At 35.9% G+C, this 27,411-nt stretch overlaps 3 protein-coding genes across 4 annotated transcripts in view; all 3 read right to left on the reverse strand.

The window, feature by feature from the left end:
- LOC132744808 (protein unc-13 homolog D-like) overlaps positions 1-27,411 on the reverse strand; it is a 333,410-nt gene that overhangs the window by 269,947 nt on the left and 36,052 nt on the right. The window lies entirely within an intron of this gene.
- Positions 17,214-18,893, reverse strand: LOC132744811 (uncharacterized). The gene has a single exon (XM_060733591.1). The coding sequence runs from the start codon at positions 18,891-18,893 to the stop codon at positions 17,214-17,216; it is 1,680 nt and encodes a 559-aa protein (XP_060589574.1).
- On the reverse strand, positions 17,452-21,322 carry LOC132744809 (uncharacterized). The gene is made up of 3 exons (XM_060733590.1): positions 21,101-21,322; positions 19,272-20,483; positions 17,452-17,586 (listed from the first exon to the last, which is right to left on the reverse strand). The coding sequence occupies exon 2, from the start codon at positions 20,477-20,479 to the stop codon at positions 19,277-19,279; it is 1,203 nt and encodes a 400-aa protein (XP_060589573.1). The 5' UTR covers positions 20,480-20,483; positions 21,101-21,322; the 3' UTR covers positions 17,452-17,586; positions 19,272-19,276.

Below are 27,411 nucleotides of genomic sequence, written 5' to 3' on the forward strand. Positions count from 1 at the left end.
ATAATAAACAGAATCTGAAAATTTCATATTATTTTCTAAGTGAAAGGGGCATAACTCTGCCAAAAATTATCGAACCATGACCAAATTCGAACTTGACCCGTATTTTCTTATGATATATCCATATGTCAAATTTGAGCTGAATGTATACAAAGATAACGAACGGAAACTTATGATGACGGAATGACAGAAGGATGAAAGGACGGAAGGATTGAAGGACGGACGGAAGGATGGAATGACAGAACAGGGTAACACTATATGCCCCAGCCATTTTATGGCGGGAGGCATAAAAATTTCAGAGGTTTAAGTTATGGAGTGGACACGAAAGTGTTACAGACAGACAGACGGATGTCCGAACGAATTGCGATAAACGGCCATTACTATTGTTATTTTTTTTGTTTAATAGAGGGCCATGACCCCTTATTCTATTGTTATGGAATGAAATCTATTGTTCTCGTTTGTTCTATTTACAGTTAAATAAGGCCCCCTATCTCTTTTCGGTAGTGCGGACGGATAGACAGACTGAAGGATGAATTGACTGACAGACTGAGGCCATTCCTATCATTTATGCAGGAGGGGTTTAAAAAGATATACTTAACAATGAATAAATAAAAAAAAAACATGCTCCCCCTCCCCCCCCCCAAAAAAAAACAAAACAAACTAGAACTGCCACTGTTATGGCGTGAATACCCCCGCATACCACTTTGTCAGAATCAACAGTGGTCATTTACAGCTCAAGGAAGTGTCCTTTACCTTTGACCTACTGACCTCAAAACTGAAACTGCCACTGCATGACTTGAACCCCCCCCCCATTCATGTGGCTTTGCCTGGGGGTGTTTTATGTCAAAATCAATACACTGTTGATAGGCATTCTTAAGCATTTGAGCCGACAAGCTTATTGTAGTAAATGCCCCTGTGACCTTGACCTTTCACACAGTCACCTAAAAATCAATAGGGGTCATCTACAAGTCATAACCAACCTCAATACCAAACATGAAGATTGTGAAAATTGTCAAAAGATCCTTAAGTTATTGGGCGGACAATCTTTTTGAACTAAAGGCCCCTGTGACCCTGACATTTGAACCAATGACCTCAAAAGCAATAGGGGTCATCTAATAGTCATGGTTAACCTCCATGCCAAATATGAAGACTGTGGATCAAAGGATTCTTAAGTTATTGGGTGGATAAGCTTTTTTTAGTCAAGGCCCTTCTGTCCTTCACCTTTGACCTAGTGACTTCAAAATCAATATGGGTAAACTACTAGTCATAACCAACTTTAATACCAAATATGAAGACTATTGACTAGAGCATTCTAAAGCAATTGAGTCTGCAAGCTTTTTGAACTAAAGGCCCCTGTGACCTTGACCTTTAACCAAGTGACTTAAATCAATAAGGGATCACCTAATGGCCATGACTAACATCCATGCCAAATAGGAAGACTGTGGTTCTAAGGAATCTGAGCAGACAAGCTTTTTGAAGTCAAGGCCCCTGTGACCTTGACCTTTAACCCAGTGACTAAAATCAAAAGGAGATCACCTAATCTAAATAGTCATGACCAACATCCATGCCAAATAGGGACTGTGGGTCAAAGGAATCTAAGCAGACAAGCTTTTTGAAGTCAAGGCCCCTGTGACCTTGACCTTTGTCCCAGTGACCTCAAAATTAATAGGGGTCATCTTATAATCATTACTAACCTCCATGCCAAATATGAAGACTGTTGGTCAAAGGATTCTTAAGTTTTTAGACCAACAAGCTTTTTTTCACTCAAGGCCCCTGTGACCATGACCTTTGACCTGGTGACCTCAAAATCAATAGGGGTCTTCTAATAATCATAACTAACTCCATGCCAAATATGAAGACTGTTGGTCAAAGAGATCTTAAGTTATTGGGTGGAAAAGCTTTTTTATAAGTCAAGGCCCCTGTGACCTTTGACCCAGTGACCTCCAAATCAATATGGTTTATCTAATAATCATGACTAACCTCCATACTAAATATGAAGACTGTTGGTTAAAGGACTCTTTAGTTATTGGGCAGACAATGTTTTTTTAGTCAAGGCCCCAGTGACTTTGACCTTTGACCTGGTAACCTCAAAATCAAAAGGGTCATCTACTTATCATGATCAAACTATATACCAAATATTAAGACTGTGGGTCAAAGGAATCTTAAGTTATTGGGCGGACAAGGAAAAACCGACGGACAGCCAGACCAAATAGGGATAAAGGGCCATTTCTATTGTTATTTTCTTTTGTTTAATAGAGGGCCATGGCCCCTTATTCTATTGTTACGGAATGAATTCTATTGTTCTCTTTTGTTCTGTTTACAGTTAGATGGCCCCCTTTCCCTATTCGGTAGTGCAGGGAGACGTCGGGATGGCCAGACGGCCAAACTGATTCCAGTATACCCCCCTTACAACTTTGTTGTGCAGGGATATAAAAAGCAAACAAAAAAACAACAAAAAATGTCATTGGAAACAGACAAACTGCTCCTAAAGCAGGCCAAGTAGAGGAATAATGACACTGACTTACATCAAAGGCATGGTTACTATAAAAAGAGTGGTTTAATAATATTAACACTAGAGAGTTAACAAGATTTTTCTATTATTGGCTCCTGTGACGTTGTTTTTCATCAAAGATGATCCATGTTAAAAATTCTCTAAGCAATTACTTAGACAAGCATCCTGACCATGTTTGATGACAATTGAGTCAAAAATGTGACTTTTAGAGTGTTAACAAGGTTTTTCCATATTTGGGGGGTGTGACCTTTTTTTTGACCCCCGGTGATCCATATTCAAAACTGACCTAGAAAACAACAAAACAAATTTTCAAACCAATTTTTTCCGGATATCTGGATCAAAACAGTAGCCACTAGTGTTCAATAGATTTTTATATTTTTAGCTCCTGTGACCTTTTTTTTAATCGAAACAACCCATAATTTTTCAAACTTGACATAGAAGTCATCAAAACAACTTTTTTGAGCAATTTCCAGAACATTTGGATCAAAACTGCAGCCACTGGAGTGTTAACAAAACTTTTCTATTTTTAACTCCTGTGACCTAGTTTTAGACTGGAGATGGCCTATATTTGATCTTGATCTAGAAATCATCAAAACAACCTTCCTATTCAATTTCCAGGATATTTGGATCAAAACTGCAGCCACTAGAGTGTTAACAAGATTTTTCTATATTTAGCTCCTGTGACCTAGTTTTTTACCAGAGATGACCCTTATTCAAATTCGATCTAGAAATCATTGAAACAACCTTCCTGACCAATTTCAAGAATATTTTAATCAAAGCTGCAGCCACTATAATGTTAACAAGATTTTTCTATATTAAGCTCCTGTGACCTAGTTTTTGACCAGAGATGACCCATATTTGAACTTGACCTGTATTTCATTGAAACAAACATTATTATGATCCAATAACAAGAGCTGTTACAGGAGACAGCAAAGCTCGACTAATAAAATACTGGATGCAGTATTAGGAAGACAAAACTATGAAAGAAAAATTAATTATGTATAATTATGTATTAAGTTATAGTAAAAAAATAACATTGTTAACATAAATTCCAAGATCAAGGGGAATAATTCTGGAAATAGTCACGCTACAGTTATGAACCTTGTCACACAACATGTGTGTAATGATAAGAAATATATATCTGAAGTTTGAAGTAGATACATTAACAGGAGGGCCATGATGGCCCTGAGGTCGCTCACCTGTATATAGGCCCCCGAAGCGGGGCCAGTTTAAACCCCAAGGGGCCGTTTTATCAACGTGTTGTAGTCTACGACAATTTTTTGTCGGTGTCATACGTCTGCGGCAATGTCAGGGCTCATCCGGAAGGGCGATTCAGGCGAAAACTTCGCCGTGTATATTCCAATTTCGCTCTTCCGATTGATCAAAGAGAAGTCAACATCGCCGATAAAATCTTAATTCCCAAATAGTAAATACTTAGCGATGTAAAGAGCAGAGATTGTATCCGCCCATATGACGACCGCTAATTATCATTATCCAATCAGAGCGTCGCTTTATACTACCCTTCTACCTGTAAGCGAAGCGATAGACCGTCTACTCTAAACAGTAAATAATGAGAGCATCGGCCCGAAACGGTATAATTGTGTGATAGTTTTGCGAGTTTAATACAGGATTTGGCGATAATTATACATTGTTTTTTTCCCCGATTATCTAAACACGTGCAATCTTCCCTAATTGATATACACGATGCACTTCGATGGTGGGTTTTTAACCCGAGTAAAGTCGATGTGCAATGGATTTTTCACGGCTATCACAAAACTGTTAGTCAATTAAAAATAATCAATTTCATTAATGATCAGCTACCGGATTAAAAACTTAATCATAGTTTTGAATGATTTCAGTCTGCAATTTTTACTGTAAAATTGTTATGTCGCTCACGTCATGGCTACAAGGCGAAATGCCGAAACAGAGCAGTAAGAAAGTTACTGATTCTGATATATCTTTGTTTTAATGTCGTAAATATGACGCTCAGATTAAGATTTATCAATATTGTAAATTTTAAAAAGCATTATTTATAAAGATATTACCGAATTTAACGTTTCATGAAAATAAAGGGAGGTAATTAGAAATTAATTTTCTACAATTTCTCAGTCAATTTTTTCAATAAGAAATGAATGTATGTAATTTTAGTGATCAAATATAATGTGCACACATGTTTGCAGTACATATTTTACATATTCTTTGATGTTTGAAAATTGTTTTATAAGCATAATTATATGCATATAAATCTGACATTACAACATTCAGAACTTTGTAGGGGCCTCCGTGGCCGAGTGGTTAAAGTTGCTGACTTGAGATCACAGGTCCCTCACCACTGTAGGTTCTATCCTCACTCGGGTCGGATTCTTTCATGTGAGGAAGCCATCCAGCTGGCTTACGGAAGGTCGGTGGTTCTACCCAGGTGCCTGCTCGTGCCTGAAATAATGCCCGGAGGGGCACCTGGGGTCTTCCTCCACCAATAAAGCTGGAAAAAAAATCGACGAAAAATCTCGGCGGGACGCTCTAGGATGGCCCGACTTGAGTGTACGGTCGCCCATATGGGCTTTCCGGCGGCGACCTTAAATAAACGCATTAAAAAAAAAAAATCAGAACTTTGAAAGAAATTTCTGTTACCAGAATAGAATAGAACAGGTATTATTAATCAATATCCAAAGTGACTTCATCTTCTATTAAAAGTGAGGAAAGTAAAAAATATTAAATTAATTTTATCATCATATCTTTTCTTACACATTATTATCAACAAATGTACATAAAAATATATAAACACATATTTAGAGAAAGCTCAATAGATATCAAAAATAATTTTTTATATTCATATTTGCAGCTCAAAAACATTTTGCCATTGCCAGATCTACTATTAACTAGAGGATGCTTTTGTAAAAAAGCGCATGTCTCCCCCACTGCACTGTGACCTTGACCTTTGACCTACTGACCCCAAAAACAATAGGGATCATCTGCTCTATAAGACCAATCATCCTATGAAGTTTGAGGGCTGTAGGTCAAAAGGAACTCTAGTTATCATCCGGAAACGAGAAATTGACCAACGGTCACTGTGACCTTGACCTTTGACCTACTGACCCCAAAAACAATAGGGATCATCTGCTCTATAAGACCAATCATCCTATGAAGTTTGAGGGCTGTAGGTCAAAAGGAACTCTAGTTATCATCCGGAAACGAGAAATTGACCAACGGTCACTGTGACCTTGACCTTTGAACTACTGACCCCAAAAACAATAGGGATCATCTGCTCAATAAGCCCAATCATCCTATGAAGTTTGAGGTCTGTATGTCTAAAGGAACTCTAGTTATCATCCGGAAACGAGAAATTGACCAACGGTCAGTGTGACCTTGACCTTTGACCTACTGACCCCAAAAACAATAGGGATCATCAGCTCTATAAGACCAATCATCCTATGAAGTTTGAGGGCTGTAGGTCAAAAGGAACTCTAGTTATCATCCGGAAACGAGAAATTGACCAACGGTCACTGTGACCTTGACCTTTGACCTACTGACCCCAAAAACAATAGGGATCATCTGCTCTATAAGACCAATCATCCTATGAAGTTTGAGGGCTGTAGGTCAAAAGGAACTCTAGTTATCATCCGGAAACGAGAAATTGACCAACGGTCACTGTGACCTTGACCTTTGACCTACTGACCCCAAAAACAATAGGGATCATCAGCTCTATAAGACCAATCATCCTATGAAGTTTGAGGGCTGTAGGTCAAAAGGAACTCTAGTTATCGTCCGGAAACGAAGAATGGACGGACGGACTGACGGACTGACGGACTGACGGACGGACGGACTGACGGACGGACTGACGGACGGACAGACAGGGCAAAAACAATATGTCTCCCCCCGAGGTGGGGGAGACATAATTAATCTACTTTTAATTAATACTACTATTAATCAATCTACTATTAATTAATAAACTGGAGAAATATTATAAGTGATGTTATTTGTGTTAATATTATAATTAAAGGATGTATAGCCATGCATGTTAATGCATACACATTGGGTTGTTTCCATTCTCCCTAATTTTCGCGAGGAAATCACTTCTCCCTAAAATTTCCCCCCAGGATGAGCCCTGAATGTCGTACGACCGTTTTATGAAACGTGTCGCAGACGTTGTGTTTCTGCGACGTCGCAGCCTTTGTCGTAGACAAAATTTACGCGAGACACAGTCTAGCCAGTGCGCGCTTTGACGTCACATATGAAATCAAAGTACTAAAAGTATTGATGTAATTTACATGACTATTATCAAACGGATAAATTGACATGATTATTATAAAACGGATAAATATTTTAATGTCATTCAAAGAACATTTTAGTGAGAAATACAGCATATTATATTTTCTGCACTCGATTCACCCCTTAAATATTATGTCACGCTACGGTTCCACCCTAAATGTCGGGTCTGTACTGAATGCTAAAGGCACATTATGTCTCAGAAGCGAGTTACTTTTTACCAGAGCGAACACGGGTTTTATAACGTTTAATTAACTGTCTCAAAGCATGCAGCCGCTTATGACTTGAAGAGGTGAATGTAAAATTACTAACCAAAAATGTCAACAAAGTTGTATTTGACTTTTAAACAAAATACTAATTTAAAATAACTATCACAACTTAATAAAAAATTAACATACGCAAAAGACGGTACAACCGATCAGCCACTTTTAGAAATTAAAATAGAAAACTAAAAAATCAAAAGCATTTTTAAGAAACGCCAAAAAGTATGTTTATAGTACTTTAATAGTTAATTAAAAGCTTACTGTCAATTTTTAAATAGCACCGGACTTTTCAAGTATATCGTGTGGCGATAAATCGGAACGTCACGGCTATTATCTATAATAACCTCGGAGTTAATACGGATTGAAAGTAGTTATACCACGTAAGGAACACGCACATTTTTTCAAACTTTGCTGTTTCTCAACTGATTTTAACGAGATAAGGTGCAGAGTACCCGTGACTATACAAGCTACCCACAGTATATAAAAAATTAAAAAAAAACAAAAAAAAAAAAAAAACCTGAATTATTATTGTCGAAAGCATAGTATAGTATCGAGTATAGCCATTTTTCATAGTATTTTCCGAGAAGTACGGTACACACTCGAATATAAGAACAAGCGACTAACTAGTCCCTTGTCTTTCTCATTGTTTGAAACAAAAACATATAATATACATGTATATTATAGATATACCATTGCCAAGGCATCGAAATAATAAATTGCTGTTTTGGTTTTTTTTGTTGTTTATTTTGCTTTTTTAATTGAAACGGAACATGCTGTTTTGTATTCTGTTCCAATTTGTAATCTTAATGAAATATTTCACTTTAAAGTGTCATGTATATTTGTTTGTTAGTGTTTTTTTTTTTTCGGAATGATATTAATTATTTATAGGTATTTATACATATATTTCATGTAGTATTCTAAATAATCCCCTACTCCCGGCTTTGTAAATACAGTTTGGATACTATATTTTTTCAAGTCTTAAAAAGAATTGAAATACATAATTATTATATCATGCAGTTTGTGCAGACTTACATTTTTGTTTTGCCTATATTTCTAAAGAAAGTAGTGGTGAATGTGAAAGTATTAAAATTGTTATTGTAGCAAAATTTTGTCTTTCATACAAATTACTAAATCATTAACACCGTACTCGATTGGCAAAAATTAACAGAAGCAAACGATAGTTCAGGTTAATGATAATGGAAATAAAAATAAAAATAAAAAAAGTAACAATATATATATAAATAAAAAGCTTTAAAAGATAAAAGCATTTCTATGGCTTTATGGGCCTTTATGAAAGGATTTTTGCGCGTTAGAAACAATTGTAGCTGCTTTTTTAAGAAACGCCAAAATTATGTTTAAAGTATTAGCTATCATGATAAAACCAATGATTTGTACATATAAATTACTTAAATGACACCCAATGTTTCTAGTATAACGTGTGGCGCACACTTTTACCCATTTTACGAGGAATTCAATACACACAAGATTTCTAACTAGTTCTTTTCATTCTCGTTGTTTGAAATAAATATATATAATTAATCTTATAGATTTACTATTGCTAAAGAATCGAAATAATGAATTGCTGTTTTGACATATTTTCGTAAAGGTATATTAAGCGCACTGCTTTTTAATTGGAACGTAACACGCTGTTTTTGTTTTGTTCCAACTTGTAATTTGTATGAAATATTTCACTTTAAAATGTAGCTCTTTTGTTGTTGTTTTTGTTTTTGTTGCGTTTTTTTTTCGGAAAGCGGATTAATTTTTCTCATAGATTAGCCTGGGTTCCAGTCTGTCGATTTTTTATGTGCTTCTTGTCGGCAAATCGACATATGAGCCGCGACACGACAAAACCAACATAATGCGTTTGCGACCAGCATGGATCCAGACCAGCCTGCGCATCCGCGCAGTCTGATCAGGATCCATGCTGTTCGCTTACAACTCTATAACAAGTAGAGAAACTAGTGATGTTCCGATTGTCGCAAGTTGCCGATAATCAGTTACTGTTATGTAAAGCGACAATAATCGATTCACATATATTTGTTCCGCGACGTCGTCGAAAATGTTTAAAGTATCAAAGGGAATTAATTCTGACGTTAATTTTCTTTTAGGAACACCTCGCCGATCGCAAAAAATTATCTCAGAGACTATTTGGAGTTGAATAGGATCAATACGTGATGTTAACAATAGATATATAATGTGATGTGAATGTTATTATTTGACATCCATTGGAAAATTAAATCTACATGTATTTCTTAAAATTATAAATTAAATCTACATGTATTTCTTAAAATTATAACTAACTTTATCCTGTCACTTGTATCAATTTCGGCCCGATAACTAGGTGCCGTATATTTTTACTGATCTACGGCACTTGATCACGTGGTATGCATGTTTGCCGGACTACTTTTCAAGAAAAAAATATAAAAACTGTCGTTAAATCTTCTGTGTGTAGAATAACGAATTTTGGAAACGTTGATAAAACTTTGTTTGTTTATTTTATTTAACTCTATAATTTTTAAAGCGAAATAAAAATTATTAAAAGTGAAATAAATGTAAAACTTAACTCGTTTGCGACATTAAAATAATGTACTTGATTTGATTGTTTTGCACGTGCTGTTTGGCGCTACATTGTGACGTCACGTAAACAATACTTTAAACGTCTGTACAGCGTTAACGACTGAATAAAAGATATTGGTGTTCGAATTCATTTTCTTAGTTAGACCATTTTCTTTCATTCTAGATAGTTTTCACAACAAAATTCGACAAAAAATTGTTTTTATTTATCACATTTTTCAAACAAAATGGCGCTCTCAATGTGAAAATACACAGGGAGATAATAAGAACGGCGAGTGCATTGTTGTAGAATAATGAACGCTTCGGGCCTTCTTTGTTTATATAGAAACATTTCCGATAGTGTGATTAAATGTAGTTTGCCTAATAAAAGTCTTTAAAAAAACGGTGACAGGATAAATAGAATAATAGATTGGTGCCGTGGATGGAAAAAGTTTATCTGGCTCTGCTCCGGAATTTATTGGGTTCGCCTTCGGCTCACCCAATAAATTCCTCCGCCTCGCCAGATAAACTTTCTCCATCCACGGCATCAACCTATTATTCTCTATATATTGGATTAAAACTGTAAAATGTTTCTTCCCTATTTCTTTTTAATAACGCGACTTTGATCGAAAAGTTATCGATTATGTCCCATCCGATTGAACCGATGATCGATTGGGACAAATTTCATCCGATTTCCATCACTAAGAGAAACTGACAGCGAACAGCATGGATCCTGATCAGACTGCGCGGATGCGCAGGCTGGTCTGGATCCATGCTGGTCGCAAACCCATTATGTTGGTTTTGTCGTGTCACAACTCATATATTGATACTATCAAAACCAGAGATGTAGTATTATCTATGAGTATCGAGTATGAAAAAGCGCGTAAGTTATGAATAGGCAAAAAATATATCAACGCCTGAATCCCAGGCTACTTATAGATATATATATACGTACATGTATATCTCATGTAGTTGTAGTATACTAAATAACTCCCCACCCTGGGATTGCAAATTACGTAGTTACAGTTCGGATTCTAGATTTTTTTAAGAATTAAAATGCATAATTAATACACAATGCAAATTGTGCAGAATGAATTATTATATCTACACTGTATATTGCAGTTTATCATAAAATTTGACAATTTAAATATTGGTGCTTTTCATCCACGGTAACTTTTGGTTAATGTCGCCTTGTCTTTTTGAACTTTTTTTATATTCTATTGACTATTTTTTTCTTTTTAAAATTGTTTTTCCGGATTCATGACCACGGTAACTTTCTGGTGTCCTTTATTTTATACCATATGGGTTTTCTTCAAAGAAATATCTAAATTTATGTAAAATCTAGTAAAAATATTATGATTTTTCCAAATGTGAAATAAAAAAGATGTGAGTAAATTTATTTTTATTCTATTTCCCGAAGAAATCTTCGGAACTCATTATTAATAGAATAGAGTATGACCGTAAGGGCATATTTGCTCCAAATGAACGATATTTTAGACATTTTTATAGGGTATAAGATTTGTATATTCTGTTTCTTTCTATAATTAGCGCGCATGTATAATGCCCTTATATAAGCGCTTGACAATAAAAGGAAACAAAAACAATTGAAATATGTTTTCTTTTTATTCTGAAAAAGTTATTTAATAAAAATAATGTGCTGAGCATGTATACATGTAAACAGTGATCGCCAGTCTTGACGTCACAGAAAAGTCGTACGACAGCCCCAGCCCTGTCGTAGAGCTGCGACATTTTCTATGACGTCGTAGGCTACGACAAACGTTCATAAAACGGTTTTAACGTTCTGCGACATGTCTGCGACAAAAAACTAGCCTACGACATGTCGTAGAGCGTTGATAAAACGGCCCCCAGGGCTTTTATTTGAACAAACTTGGAATTAAGACACCCATTAGAAGATGTTTCATGATGTTAAGTTTTTGCTATACACATACACATATAAGGAAAAACAATGACCTTCTCCCCCACCCCCCCCCCCCCCCCCCGGCAGAGTTAATTTTAACCCCAAGGGCTTTTATTTGAACAAAACTTGGTAGAAACCCATAAGAAGATGTTTCATGCTAAACATCTAAACTCTAGCTCATTGGGTTTTTTAAAAGAAAATTTTTTTACTATACACATATAGTTAAAAACAATGACACCCCTGGGGCAGGGCCAGTTTTGACCCCAGGGCTTTTATTTGAACAAACTTTGTAGACACTTATTAGAAGATGTTTCATGCTTAATATCTAAACTCTAGCTATTTGGGTTTTTTCAAAGAAAATTTTTTAAGTTTTTGCTTTACACATATAAGGAAATCAATGACCCCCGGGGCGGGGCCAATTTTGACCCCAGGGCTTTAATTTGAACAAACTTTGTAGACACTCACTAGAAGATGTTTCATGCTTAATATCTAAACTCTAGCTATTTGGGATTTTTTCAAAGAAGGTTTTTTAAGTTTTTGCTATACACATATAAGGAAAATCAATGACCCCCGGGGCGGGGCCAATTTTGACCCCAGGGCTTTTATTTGAACAAACTTAGTAGACACCCATTAGAACATGTTTCATCCTAAATATCTTAGCTCTAGCTCTTTGAGTTCTTTAAAAGAAGATTTTTTAAGTTTTTACTATATGCATATAGGAAAAATCAATGACCCCCTGGGGCGGGGCCAATTTTGACCCAAGGGCTTTTATTTGAACAAACTTGGTAGACACTCATTAGAAGATGTTTCATGCCAAATATCTAAGCTCTAGCTCTTTGGGTTCTTTAAAAGAAGATATTTAAAGTTTTTTCTTTCGGTTGCCATCATGAGGCAACCAGAGTTCTGCATGGAATTAAATTCTTTGAACAATTTTTAAAGGTGACCACCAAAGGAACATTCCTGTGAAGTTTGGATGAAATTGGCTTAGTGGTTTATGAGGAGATGTCATTTGAAGCAAAAGTTTACAGACGGACGACGGATGGATGGACGCCCGCCGGACGAAAAGCGATCACAAAAGCTCACCCTGTCACTTTGTAAATAAGTTATAATATTTCTTATTTTTTCAAAGAGAGATAAATCTGTAAATATTGCTTCAAGAGTTATGAACCTTGTCACATAAAATGTAATTGATGATAAGGAATAAGTATTTGAAGTTTGAGGTAGATACCAGTAACCCTTTACCTTATATAAACACGAAACAACGCACTTTCGACACCCCCCCCCCTCCTTTTTTAGGCCTGAAATAGTGAAAATATGTCCTATTTGGGCCCCAAAAACATGTTTTCGTTTGAGAAATGTTGCTAAAAGAAGTGAGCACTTTTTCGGCACCACCCCCCATCCAAAAGATACATCAGGGGGTTTGAAGGGGGGCGGAGTCCCCCTCATCGCCAAGAAAATTTTGGACTTGTGAGAGGCTTAAAATGACCCCAGGTCAATCATAAGGTAACGTGTAACCAACGCTGAAAAGCCTTTGACTCTATCTCAATCCCTTGAGAAGTTGCAGCACTTTGAAATAAATTTTGATGGAAAAAAACGAGGCAAAATAGTGATTTTTGGCAATTTTGAGATGTCCCCTCGTTGCCATGGTAATAGGAAATTTAAGACTGAGCATGTTATTACAAAGGCAATGGTCCAGTCAACATTTGTGCCAAGTTTGATTAGTATTGAAGCATTTTTCATAGTTTCATAGCAGTTTGAACTTGTAAGAGGAGGCTTTTCAGTGAAAATGGCCATTTTTCACAATATGCTCATGGGGGAAAGGGTTAAAACTAAACAAGAGGGCCAAGATGGCCCTAGATTGCTCACCTGACCAATCAAACTCATCCAAACAATTACCTAGACAAGCATTCTGACAAAGTTTCATGACAGGTGAATCAAAAATGTGACCACTAGAGTGTCAACAAGGATTATCCATATTTGAGCAGTGTGACCTAGTTATTGACCCCAGGTGACCCATATTCAAACTTGATCTAGAAATCACCAAAACAAACTTTCAGACCAATTTCCAGGATACTTGGATACTAGAGTGTTAACAAGGTTTTCCTATTTTTAGCTCCTGTGACCCATGTTCGAACTCATCCAAGCAATTACCTAGACAAGCATCCTGACCAAGTTTGATGATAATTGAGTCAAAAATGTGACCGCTAGAGTGTCAACAAGGTTTTTCCATATTTGGGCGGTGTGACCTAGTTTTTGACTCAAGGTTACCTATAATCGAACTTTACCTAGAAATCATCAAAACAAACTTTCACACCAATTTCCAGGATATTTGGATCAAAACAGTAGCCACTAGAGTGTTAACAAGATTTTTCTATTTTTAGCTCCTGTGACCTAGTTTTTCATCTGAGATGACCCATGTTTGAACTTATCCAAGCAATTACCTTGACAAGCATCCTGACCGAGTTTGATGACAATTGTGTCAAATATGTGAACACTAGAGTGTTAATAAGGTTTTCTATTTTTAGCTCCTGTGACCGAGTTTTTCATCCGAGATAACCCATGTTCAACCTTATCCTGACCAAGTTTGATGATAATTGAGTCAAAAATGTGACCACTAGAGTGTTAACAAGGTTTTTTTTTATTTTTAGCTCCTGTGACCTAGTTTTACATCCGTGTTCGACCTCATGCGAGCAATTACCTAAACAAGCATCCTGACCAAGTTTGATGATGATTGAGTCAAAAATGTGACCACTAGAGTGTTAACAAGGTTTTTCTATATTTAGCTCCTGTGACCTAGTTTTTCATCCTAGATGTTCAAACCCATCCGAGCTATTACCTAGACAAGCATCCTGACAAAGTTTGATGATGATTGAGGCAAAAATGTGACCGCTAGAGTGTTAACAAACAAGTGTGGACGGATGCGGACGACACACGCCAATCCTAAAAAGTTATAGTAAAAAATAACATTTTTCAAGTAAAAAAACCTAAGTTGATGGGGAGATAATTCTTGCAATATTGGTGCTAGAGTTATTAACCTTGTCACATAACATGAGGTTGATGATAAGTAACATATATTTGAAGTATGAAGTTTATCCCTTAAGAAATAAGAAGTAACAGTAAACTAGAACAGTGTCCAAAGGACACGGATGCTCCCACTGACAACATATATATGGTATATAGTAAAAAAAAAAATCAACAAAGGGCCATAATTCTGTTCAGCGAAAATTCCCTCCTTTACTACCATCTACACATTAAGGTTGTTTATCCCTGGAAGTTTAAGCAAAATCTGCCATCCGGTTTAAGAGGAGTTGCCTTCACAAAATTTCTATATGGTATATAGTGAAAAAATTAACAAAGGGCCTTAATTCTGTTAAATTTGGTCGCAGCAAAAATTCCTTCCTTTACTACCATCTACACATTAAGGTTGTTCATCTGTAGCCGAGGGTCGCCGGCAGGGCCTTCGCTTTGGGGTCTTGTGGGGAATTGGACTCGCTGGCTTAGTTATCGCCCTACACGGAAACCCTCGGTTGGTTAGTGTGGGATACTGGAGTATATCTGTGACATCCAGTATCCTCTTTGTAAATGATGGTATTTTATAACACGAAAGTCCAGTGTTGATGTTATTTTATTTATTTCTTTATAGTGATTTATTAAAGTTCTCAAATATAAAATAATAATATAGTCCACAGCTAGCACCTGAATTTTCTTAAGTTAAGTTTTCTTATTTATTTTCTAAGTTAAGACTAAATGTTATATGTCCGAAATTCTAGATGAGACTATTAGATGTTCTAACTTCCGAAATTAAAATAAGACTTAAGATGTTGTATGTCCAGGATTCAAAATAAGACTAATTTAAAATATGTGTTTGATAAAAGACTAGGAAATTGAGAATTAAGCCATAAGTATTAAAATCAAAAGGTGATAAATATAGAGGATATTTGTTTGTTTGTGTGTAAGATGAAATTTTATTTCATCAAGTGGGCTTTAAAAACAGTATTCTCACGAGTGGCGTAGCCACGAGTGAGAATACTGTTTTTAAAGTTCACGAGATGAAATAAAATTACATCTTACACAACAAACAAACAAATTTTCTTTTTATTTTATGCTTAAAAACAAGTTAAAACGAAATTTCCTCAATATTTACGTTAATATTAAAATCTGTTTTCCCCATTGAGAGCCTCAAAAAAGTTGAATTTCTCATTAAATACAAGAAGTCATGGGCTGAAAATAAGTTCCACAATCAACGTTAAATGGTGGTGATAGTATTCATTTTATTAAAAAAATATGTCTGATCGCTTGTTTAAATAATAAAAACAAACAATTCTAGTAGGAGAAAAAGTCCAACCATCCATCCATATTTCTGTTACTGACTGCGAATTTATATTAGACCTGGCTTTGTTAAATGTAAGTTGTGTATTTCACTGGAGGAAAATAATTGGAAAATTAAACGAGACTTACCTTAGTAAGGTGAAGTTTAGTTGAAATTTCATCGACCACAATTCCCCCATGGAGCTTCACATAGAGAGATGACGCAGCTATCTGCTGGAACTTATCAGACTTTAGAGTACGTGCAAGATGTAAGACATCTTAGACATCTTGCCCGATATTATTTTTGAAAATCATTAAAAGGGTAGGGTAAGGGAGGGTATGTGAAGCTCCATGGGGGAATTGTGGTCGATGAAATTTCAACTAAACTTCACCTTACTAAGGTAAGTCTCGTTTAATTTTCCAATTTCATCTCCCACATATTCCCCCAAGGAGCCCCACATAGAGATTTTAGAGTAGATTTTTTAAAATAATACAACAACAATTTTTTAAACTAGCAGTTTAATGTAATGTAAACTTATATACATTGAACACTATATAGCAACATGCATTAATTAGTGAATACTTTTATAAATTCAAATTTACATTTTTTGTAAGATAGCTTCTTGGAAAGTATAAGTGTCATTTTCTATTGTCTTGTCATAATACTGGCCAAAAACTTTGGCGTTTGCCCAGCCAGCTGTATTTATTATTGTTTCTAATGACACCCCTTGAAGTTTTGCCTTTGAAGTGGAGGCTGATCTGGTACTATGAGGTCCATAGCTACCATCAATACCAGCCTTAACAAGAGTCAGTTTAACCCATCTTGAAACTGTACTTTTGGCTACTTGATTATGTGGTTTCATAGTGCTTATGAGCAATTTTTTACCTTGTCTTAGACTTTGAGTACGTCTTAAGTACTCTTTAAGTGTGTGCACAACACATAGGGTTTTATTATTATTAAAAGCTTTCAGTTTAATAACCCCCAAATGTTTACCAGGCTTAGTTTGTTTGAGAACATGATTTGGAAAGATTGTAACTATATCTTCTGAAAGTGTTATGTCTGTAGTTTCAATCAAATGTAAAGTTTGACAGCGTTGTGCTGTCACTAATAAAAAGAGCATTGATAATTTACACGATAGTTGTAGTAAAGTCATATCATCTAAATTTTGTAAATACAAAAGAACTTTGTTAACATCCCAAATATGCTTGTATTTTGGTAAAGCTGGTCTTTCTAAGAAGGCACCTTTCATAAATCTAACAATTTCCTCATTTTGATGAATATCAATATTGCCACAAAGCTTCAAAAAAACACTTATTGCTGATCTGGCTATACCTAATGTTTTGTATTTTAGACCTTTATCAAAAAATAAAAAAGAGAGGAACTTTAACACTTGATTTATCGAGGGTTGAAAAGGGTTAATTTTTTGCCCACAGAAAATAATCCATTTGGAAATGTAACAATGGTACTGTTTTTTGGTACTATCTCTCCATGATTTGAGGATGATTTTTCTTGCCCTTTTAGGGATTCCCTTGTTTCTGAGTGCTGCCCTGATATACGAAAAACTCCTAAGTTCATGCGCGTTAGTGGATGCTTCATTTGTGGTTTGTGCGGTAGATGTAGGCATTCTGAAACTCTTGGGAGCTTGAAGCAGGGTCCGCATATCAGGTGCAGCAGACTTGGCCACCAACTTTGTGTTGGCCACACAGGAGCTACTAATACTGCTTCGGTCTTGTCCTCCTGCACTTTCTGTAAAACTCTGTCTATTAGACTGAAAGGAGGAAAAATATAATAATTTGCAGTGTTCCATGTTAGAGAAAAAGCATCAATTGCAAATGCTCCAGGATCTGGTCGTCGTGTTACGTATGTATTTAATTTGTTATTAAGTCTTGATGCAAACAAGTCTATAGTCATATCTGGGTACACACAAAGTATGTCATCAAACAGATTGCTAACAATAGCCCATTCTCCATCATCATTTATCTTCCTAGATTGCTTGTCTGCTTCAAAATTTTCTATACCAGGTACATGAGCAGCACTTAAATGTATATCCCTTTTAATACACCAAAACCAAATGTCACGTGCTAAATTGTCAAGCTCTTTTTTCTTACCACCAAGTTTGTTAATGTAGGCACAACTTGTCGTGTTGTCCATGAAAATGCGTATATGTGAATTTGTTATGTTTTTGCAGAATGTTAACAATGCTAATTGACAGGCTTTTAATTCTAGGATATTGATATGTGCAGTTTGTTCTGCAACCGTCCAGTGTCCCCCTGTTTTTATGTCATTAGTTTGATCATGGGCCCCCCAACCTGTTTTCGAAGCATCGGAATAAAGAATTAACTTTGGTTGTCCATGTGAAATGCGTTTATATGAAAATTCCAAGGAATTGATCCACCAGGTAAGTGTAGGTAAAATTGATTTTGGGATGTTCATAAAACTGTCGAAATTCCCAAAATGTTTTTGTAATTCTGTATCTCTAATTTTTTCTAATGGTTTGTAATATAAGGGAGCATATTCCACACCTGGTTCAGCTGCTACAAATTTTCCTATAAGTTTAGAAAAATACCTGATTGTACATCTTTTGATAGACAAAATTGATTTACAAAGCTGAATAATGTCAGTACATCTGTCATGTGTTAGTCTAACAGTCATTGTTTTAGAACAAAGGATAAAACCAAGAAATACTATAACTTGTGTTGGCTTTAACACAGACTTTGTTGGATGCACAGTAAATCCTAGCGAGTCCATAAGTTTTACTGTTTCATTGATGTTTTCTAAACATTTACTGTAACTTTGACCTTGTAAACAGCTATCATCAATGAATGCTGAACTGATATGACCTTGTGCACGTAGCTTAGCAAAAACTGGTTTGAGTAGTTTAGTGAAAACCCTCGGAGATGTTGTTAATCCCATTACAAGAGAAGTAAACTCATATTTTTGACCATTAAAATAGAACCTGAAGTACTTCCTATCTGATTTAAGAATTGGAATTGAATAAAAAGCTTCAGACAAGTCAACTGAACCAAAGAAACAATTATGTCTCATTGCATTAATTGCTGAATGTAATGTCTCCATTTTAAAATGTTTTTTGTCCATGAATTTTTCATTAAACCCTTTTAAATTGAGAATAACCCGAATTTTACCATCTTTCTTTGGTCTATAGAAAATATTTGAAATGTATTCATTATTATTATATGTGTGTACTTTTTCAACTATGTTACAAGCTAGGAACCGATCTAATTCTTTTTGAATTTTTAGACATTCCTCTGGAGTAAATTTTAAAGGTTTCGGAACATAGTGTTGCTTTGGTCTTTTGCCAAGTTCAATACTGTAACCACAAACAGTCCTCAGAATCCATTTATCAGAAGTTATGTTTTGCCAGTTTTTTATGAACAGTCTAGTTTTGCCTGCTTGAAAATTGTTAAGTGTATTTTTTAGACTTAAAGTACCTACATCATTTAATGTTTCTGCTGTTGATTGTTTCTTTTCCCACCCCTCTGGTGTTGTTTTGGTCTTTGATGCTGTTGCGGTTGATTTTGTTTGTATACACGTCTTTGTTGTTGATAGTTGGTGTTGTTGCTGTATCCGGGGGAGTAGTTTGATGATCTGTTGTTGTTGCTGTAGTTCCTCCCCCCTCTTTTCCCTAAAAAAGGAATCCTAGAAGCAGTCATCTTGATTTTTGGTCCATCTAATTTCTTTATCGACTCTTCCAGGTTGTCGCCAAACAGATTCTTTGAACTAGCAGGTAGGTCGCAAACTGACTTGTATTGTGGTGGAACCCATTTTTTGATACGGGCTGCCCTTGTTGCTGTCGTCTCCCTGACAAGAAGACACAAAATTTTAAAAGTGTCCATAACAAACTCTTGAGTGCGATGCACGTCACCATTTTTCTTGATGTTTTCTAATGCCCTAATTGTTGGTATCAGTGCTAAGTTCAGAGCAGAAGTCGTCTTCTGTAGCATAAAATCATAAGATTTTATGCCACTTTTGGCATCTCTCCAAATGACATCGTCTAGTTTTGGTACTTGTAGTGAGTCTATGTTTTCCGGCCTTTTATATTTCTTTTTGTAAGTCTCGATGGCCTCCTCATCCTGTGTGGATAATTTATTGCTTCGCCCCCTCAGCGCTAGTCCCGCTATTTTTGCAAGCTGGCTCTCAACAGGCCCGTCAGTTTCTTCAACAGTCTGAAAAAACTGTTCTAATTGATCAAATTCGTCATCTTCATTGGCATTTTCATTTTGATTTCCATTAAAATAGTCCATTAAGGGATCGTTCATTTCTCCATCAACTCTATCAACATCGTCATCCCCGTCTGAATCTGAATCTGTCGCGACAGGTATTGTTGCCGTGCAAATCGTTGCCGTAGCCGGCGAAGGGTCGGAATTGTTCGATCTTTCATAATCCTCTCCCAGAGAAATTATGCGTTTTTTGGCCGGTGTTGGCCCCTTTTCTATTGAAGAAGGTCTTCTTTTCAATTCATTAATGTCCTGTCGCATTTCCGCAACTGCTGTTGCCAATGTTTTGATGTTTTTTGTTGCTTCGCTAAAGCGCGACAACTGTGTATCCAGTTTGTTTACCACATTGTCTATTTTGTCTTCCGGTGGGTGCGCATGCGCACTTTCCCGTTCGGCGTCATTTCCGCCCAAACCTCGTGTTTCCATCTTTCTGAAAAAACCAAACCCACGTGTTTTTCAAATCTTAAACAAGAGAGTGTTGATGATATTTTATATCGTACAATAGCATGTTTAAACTAAGGTTTTACCTAACACCTTTTATCATAGAAGACGACAACGATATAAGGCGAATTCTACATATGACCTAATTTTTTATGCAAATTCTATTTATAGCTCTGCCATTGTATTTGTTTACAATATTTTCTTGTTTCTGATATCTTGCCGTTTTACGGCGACGATAATTCATTTTATGAAAGGTGTTTTATTTATCCATTTTATGGAAATAGATGTCATGGAAAATCGGTAAAAATTTTCATCCAGTTTAGAAATATTTGCGTATTCGTCATTTTATGACCGGAAGACAGTTTCGTTCTTCTCTCGCAAATCTAAATTTACTATCAATTTCGGAAAAACCCGAATGATATATACAAACAAAAAGAAGTAGGGTAATAAACATTTTATGTTTTTGTTAATGCTTTGAAGCATTGTACTTTGAGTTCGATGTTATTGATACATGTCTGTTATCGACATTTAATTATCGCATGGGGTTTCTGATAGAAACCACACAATATAAGTATCGGAAATTCTAAGATAAATTTAGGCACTTACCGTTTGAAATTCTCCGAAATGTTATCCTAAATATTTCTTTTCTTTATAAAAGTGAAGAATTAGTATTGATTTTACGTTAAATACTGTGATTTTTTAAAGATATAAATTGTGAATTTTTCTCTAGTGCTGATAGCCCAGCCGTTTAGCCTCGTTCTGATAAGTTCCAGCAGATAGCTGCGTCATCTCTCTATGTGGGGCTCCTTGGGGGAATATGTGGGAGATGAAATTGTGTTTGATTCAGAGGGATATCATTTGGATTTCTTAGTCATACACATTTTTAAAAGAAAGACAACTTATTTGAGGATTGTAACAGACAATAAATAAGTGTTGACAGATGTGTAAACATTCAAAAAAGTGGATAGGAAATTGGAAAACTTCGAAGCCTTACGAACGCTGGGTTGTTTACATATTTTTCGACTGAAAGCTGCCATTGCTTTTCAAGTTTTCATAAAGCATATGGCAGTTTTTGCTCGTAGGATACTTAAATATTCCCAAATGTCATCAAAAGCAGTTTTGCATGTGGAAGGAATGTATTTTTCAGACTGTAAAAATGAAAAGACGATATTTGGTGATTGGTAATTTGAATGAATAGAAGTAACTTACTGTAAGTTTTCTTCTTTTTATCATTTTTGACATATAAGTTATTTATCAATTTCAGCTTTGCCTTTCTTTAAACAGCCTGACATTGTCGGAATAGTCAGCAAAAATAAAATTGAGGTACCACATGGGGAAAATCTTTAAAAAGTAGTTTCGTCATTGAAAAGTGTGAAATTATATTTTGATAATTTTCACTGTGAAATTATCAAATATAATTTTCACGGATTAATCAGTAATCCACTGAAAATCATAAAATAAATTTCCTTATGGACCACTATGACATGTTTATACTAAAGTTGTAAAATTTATCAGTTGAGAATCTAAAAGTAATTTATATCAAAATATTTATACAACATGAAATTCTTTTAATGATTGTTAAAAAAGTAAAAGTTAATTTTTGGATATTGAAATAATAAATGTTTTCATAATTGATACTGTAAAAGCATTTTGACAAGGAAATGCTATGTTACACATCCCTGGAAGTTTAAGCAAAATCTGCCATCCGGTTTAAGAGGAGTTGCGTTCACAAGATTTTGGGACAAACGGACAGACGGATGGACGGACAAGTGCAACGCTATCACTTTGTGGGGGCATAAAAATAGTATTTTTTTAAGGAAAATTCTAAGTTCAAGGGGAGATAAATCTAAAAAATATTGGTGCTAGAGTTATGAACTTTATCACATAAGATGAAATTGATGATAAGGAACAAATATTTGCAGTTTGAAGTTGATACCTTAAGAAATGACAAATTTATAGTGAAAAATATTTTACTGCACCAAAACTTTAATCTGAAATCTAAACGCGAACGCGGACGCCTACGCCAGGTTGAGTAGGACAGCTCTCCATATACTTTGTATCGTCGAGCTAAAAACTATGACTGCTAGAATGTTAACAACCCAAATGGTGACGACGCACGAAGACGGACTCCGGACATAGCCCCATCACTATACCTCACCTTGACCACTTTGTGGTCAGGTGAGCTAATAACTAGAAATGTGTCCATAGGACACGGATGCCCCCACAAGCCACTATTCTGTCAATCTCATGACTCTAGGTCAAATATTTTTTGGACAACATGTGCCACAAGTTGAAAACTAACTAGAAATGTGTCCATAGGACACGGATTCTCCCACACGCCACTGTTCTGTCAAACTTATGACTCTAGGTCAAATATTTTTTGGACTACATGTGCCACAAGTTGAAAACTAAAAATCAACAAAGGGCCATAATTCTGTTAAATTTGGTCGCAGCAAAAATTCCTTCCTTTACTACCATCTACACATTAAGGTTGTAAATCCCTGGAAGTTTAAGCAAAATCTGCCATCCGATTTAAGAGAAGTTGCATTCACAAAATTTCTACATCAAAGTATATAGTGAAAAAATCATCAAAGGGCCATAATTCTGTAAAATTTGGTCACAGCAAAAATTCCTTCCTTTACTACCATCTACACCTTAAGGTTGTTCATCCCTGTAAGTTTAAGCAAAATCTGCCATCCGGTTTAAGAGGAGTTGCGTTCACAAAATTTCTACATAGTATATAATGAAAAAATCAACAAAGGGCCATAATTCTGTTAAATTTGGTCGCAACAAAAATTCCTTCCTTTACTACCATCCACACATTAAGGTTGTTCATCCCTGTAAGTTTAAGCAAAATCTGCCAACAGGTTTAAGAGGAGTTGCGTTCACAAAATTTCTACATAGTATCTAGTGAAAAAATCAACAAAGGGCCATAATTCTGTTAAATTTGGTCACAGCAAAAATTCCTTCCTTTACTACCATCTACACATTAAGGTTGTTCATCCCTGTAAGTTTGAGCAAAATCTGCCATCCGGTTTAAGAGGAGTTGCGTTCACAAGATTTCGGGACGTACGGACGGACGGACTGACTGACTGACTGACTGACGGATTGACGGACGGACGGACAAGTGCAACGCTATATGCTCCCACATTGTGGGGGCATAAAAATCAACAAAGGGCCATAATTCTGTTAAAATTTGGTCGCAGCAAAAATTCCTTCCTTTACTACCATCTACACATTAAGGTTGTTAATCCCTGGAAGTTTAAGCAAAATCTGTCATCCGGTTTAAGAGGAGTTGCGTTCACAAAATTTCTACAAAGTATATAGTGAAAAAATCTAGAACGGGCCATAATTCTGTTAAATTTGGTCACAGCGAAAATTCCTTCTTTACTACCATCTACACATTAATGTTGTTCATTCCTGGAAGTTTAAGCAAAATCTGCCATCCGGTTTAAGAGGAGTTGCGTTCACAAAATTTCTACATAGTATATAGTGAAAAAATCAACAAAGGGCCATAATTCTGTTCAATTTGGTCGCAGCGAAAATTCCCTCCTTTACTACCATCTACACATTAAGGTTGTTCATCCCTGTAAGTTTAAGCAAAATCTGCCATCCGGTTTAAAAGGAGTTGCATTCACAAGATTTCGGGACGTACGGACAGCAGGACATTCTTACCAGAGCTACATTATGGGGTTTTCTTTTGTTATTTCTTTTGTTCTCTTTAACCCCACAATGCAGAAAATAACCCCACAAGAGAAACGGAATGAACTAGAACTATCGCTGAATGCGATTCATACCCCCACCAATGTCCTTGACAGAAGACCACTTGGAAAGGTGGTTAAGGGAATAATTTATGTGGCACAAATACATAAAAAGAAATTATCTCTGGTGAAAAAAAGACTAATTGTACAGGTAATAGTATAAATATATATTATCAAAACTGTTCGAAACAGTTACAAATAACCTTTCATATTCCCAATGCATTAAACATTTTATTTATAAGTCAATTTTTGACCTTCAAGCGTGGCCTTGACCTTAATCTGGCACAAGGGTAAGATGGGTTTTGCACATCGCCCAGTTTGGGTGAACATTTGAGTAAAGTTTGAATGATGGTATAGAATTTATAGAGTAGACACAATATATTGTCTAGTATTGGTTGTATGTAAATTTGAAGACTTAAAAAGGGGATAACTTTGTCAAAATGCAATACAGAGTAATGAAACTTGACCTGCATATCTTATTTGCCACATCTCATATATCTTTTAAGTTTCAAGCAAATGCCTGAGCTAGTTTCAGAATTATTCAAGTACATGTTAAAATTTAAGAACATTTTCTAAGTCAATTTTTGACCTTCAAGTGTGGCCTTGACCTTTAGCCGGTACAAAGGTGACATGGATTCTGCACATAACCTTGTTGAGGTGAACATTTGAGTAAAGTTTGAAGATAATTCTTCCATTGGTATAGGATTTATAGAGCGGACACAACATATTGTCTAATATTTGATTGTATGTAAATTTGAATTCTTAAAAAGGGGCATAACTTTGTTTAAATGCAATACAGAGTTATGAAACTTGAACAGCATATCATATTTGTGACCCTTCAAAAATATTTTAAGTATCAAGCAAATACCTTTTCTATATTTAGAATATTCAAATAAATGTTAAAATTTAAGAATTTTTTCTAAGTCAAGTTTTGACCTTCAAGTGTGACCTTGACCTTAAGCCAGCAAAAGAGTGACATAAGTTCTGCACATCCCCTTGTTGAGATGAACATTTGAGCCAAGATCTTTCAAGTAGTGTTGGACTTACAGAGCAGACATGACATAATGTGTAATATTAGATTGTTTGATATTTGACCTTCAATTGTGACCTTGACCTTGAGCTGACACATGGGCAACATGGGTTCTGCACATCCCCTTGTTGAAGGGAATATTTGAGCCAAGTTTGAAGAAAATCTTTCAATTAGTGTAGGACTTACAAAGCGGACACAACATACTGTGTAATATTTGATTGTTTGATATTTGACCTTCAATTATGACCTTGACCTTGAGCTGGCACATGGGCAACATGGGTTCGGCACATCCCCTTGTTGAGGTTAACATTTGAGCCAAGTTTAAAGAAAATCTTTCAAGTAGTGTAGGACTTACAAAGCGGACACGACATACTGTGTAATATTTAATCATTTGATATTTGACCTTCAATTGTGACCTTGACCTTGAGCTGACACATGGGCAACATGGGTTCTGCACATCCCCTTGTTGAGGGGAATATTTGAGCCAAGTTTGAAGAAAATCTTTCAAGTAGTGTAGGACTTACAAAGCGGACACGACATACTGTGTAATATTTAATTGTTTGATAATTGACCTTCAATTGTGACCTTGACCTTGAGCTGACACATGGGCGACATGGGTTCTGCACATCCCCTGGTTGAGGTGAACATTTGAGCCAAGTTTGAAGAAAATCTTTCAAGTAGTGTAGGACTTACAGAGCGGACACGACATACTGTGTAATATTTGATAGTGTTTGATATTTGACCTTCAATTGTGACCTTGACCTTGAGCTGACACATGGGCAACATGGGTTATGCACATCCCCTTGTTGAGATGAACATTTGAGCCAAGTTTGAAGAAAATCCTTCAATTGGTATAGGAGTTATAGAGCGGACACGAAATGAGAGACGGACGGACCGACCGACGCGACAAAGCGAATCCATTATAGCCCCCCCACATTTTGTGGTGGGGGTATAATGACCCCATGAACAAACCCCATAATGTAGCTCTGGTTTGTACGTACGGACGGACAGGCATACGGACGGACGACAAGTGCAAAGCTATATGCTCCCACTATGTGGGGGCATAAAAAAATTAAGGGAAATGACATCCATAATTTAACCCATTACTTCATGAGCATTTTGTGAAAAATGGCTGTTTTCATTGAAAAGTCTCCCGTTACAAGTTCAAATTGCTATAATACTACAAAAACTGCTTCAACACTAATCAAACTTGGTACAAATGTTCACTGGACCATTGCCCTTGCAACAACATGCTCAGGCTTAAATTTTCTGTTACCATGGCAACGAGGGGACATCTCAAAATTGCCAAAAATCACTATTTTGCGTTGATTTTTTCCATCAAAATTGATTTCAAAGTGCTGCAACTTCTCAATGAATTGAAATAGAGTCAAATGCTTTTCAGCGTTGGTTACACGGTACCTTATGATCAATCTGGGGTCATTTATAGCCTCTCACAAGTCCAAAATTTTCTTGGCGATGAGGGGGACTCCGCCCCACTTCAAACCCCCCAAACAGAAGGGGGCACATCCCCCTTCTGGCAACCCCCTGATATATCTTTTGGTTGGGGGGCTGCGCCGAAAAAGAGGTCACTTTTTTTTAACAACATTTCTCAAACAAAAACAAGTGTTTGGGGCTTAAATAAGGCATTTTTTCACCATTTGAGACAACAAAAAGGGGGGGTGAAAAAGGCGTTAAAAGGCGTGTATATAACGTAATGGGTTAATAGAAAATGATGAAAATACTTGAAATTACCCTAAATCGCGTTTTTTCATGTTTAAATAGGCCCGTCAGAAAAATTTAAAAGAAAATTGTTTTTTTTGAAATTTTTTTGTTTTTTTTCATTAAAATTTTTTAAAAACATTGCTGTTTAGGGGGTTTTTCCCTCGTTAATTAGAGTTTTTAAAAAAATATACGTACTAACTGCCTTTTCTACTGTGCCCCGGGTCTTGTATGTGTTTTATTAAAAAAGAAAATTAAAAAATATTATTTATTGATGCAATTAACTATTCCTTTCAAAACATGTTAATAATATTCTACACCTTGACATATTTAAAAAGTCCACAAATTTTTGGAAAACCCCACGTACACCTGGAAAGAAGTTAAGCAGATCAGCATTTTGCCTCAAT

This window comes from Ruditapes philippinarum, unplaced genomic scaffold (genome assembly GCF_026571515.1).
Source record: "Ruditapes philippinarum isolate M1 unplaced genomic scaffold, ASM2657151v2 ctg1728_1_1_1_1, whole genome shotgun sequence".
Taxonomy (NCBI): domain Eukaryota; kingdom Metazoa; phylum Mollusca; class Bivalvia; order Venerida; family Veneridae; genus Ruditapes; species Ruditapes philippinarum.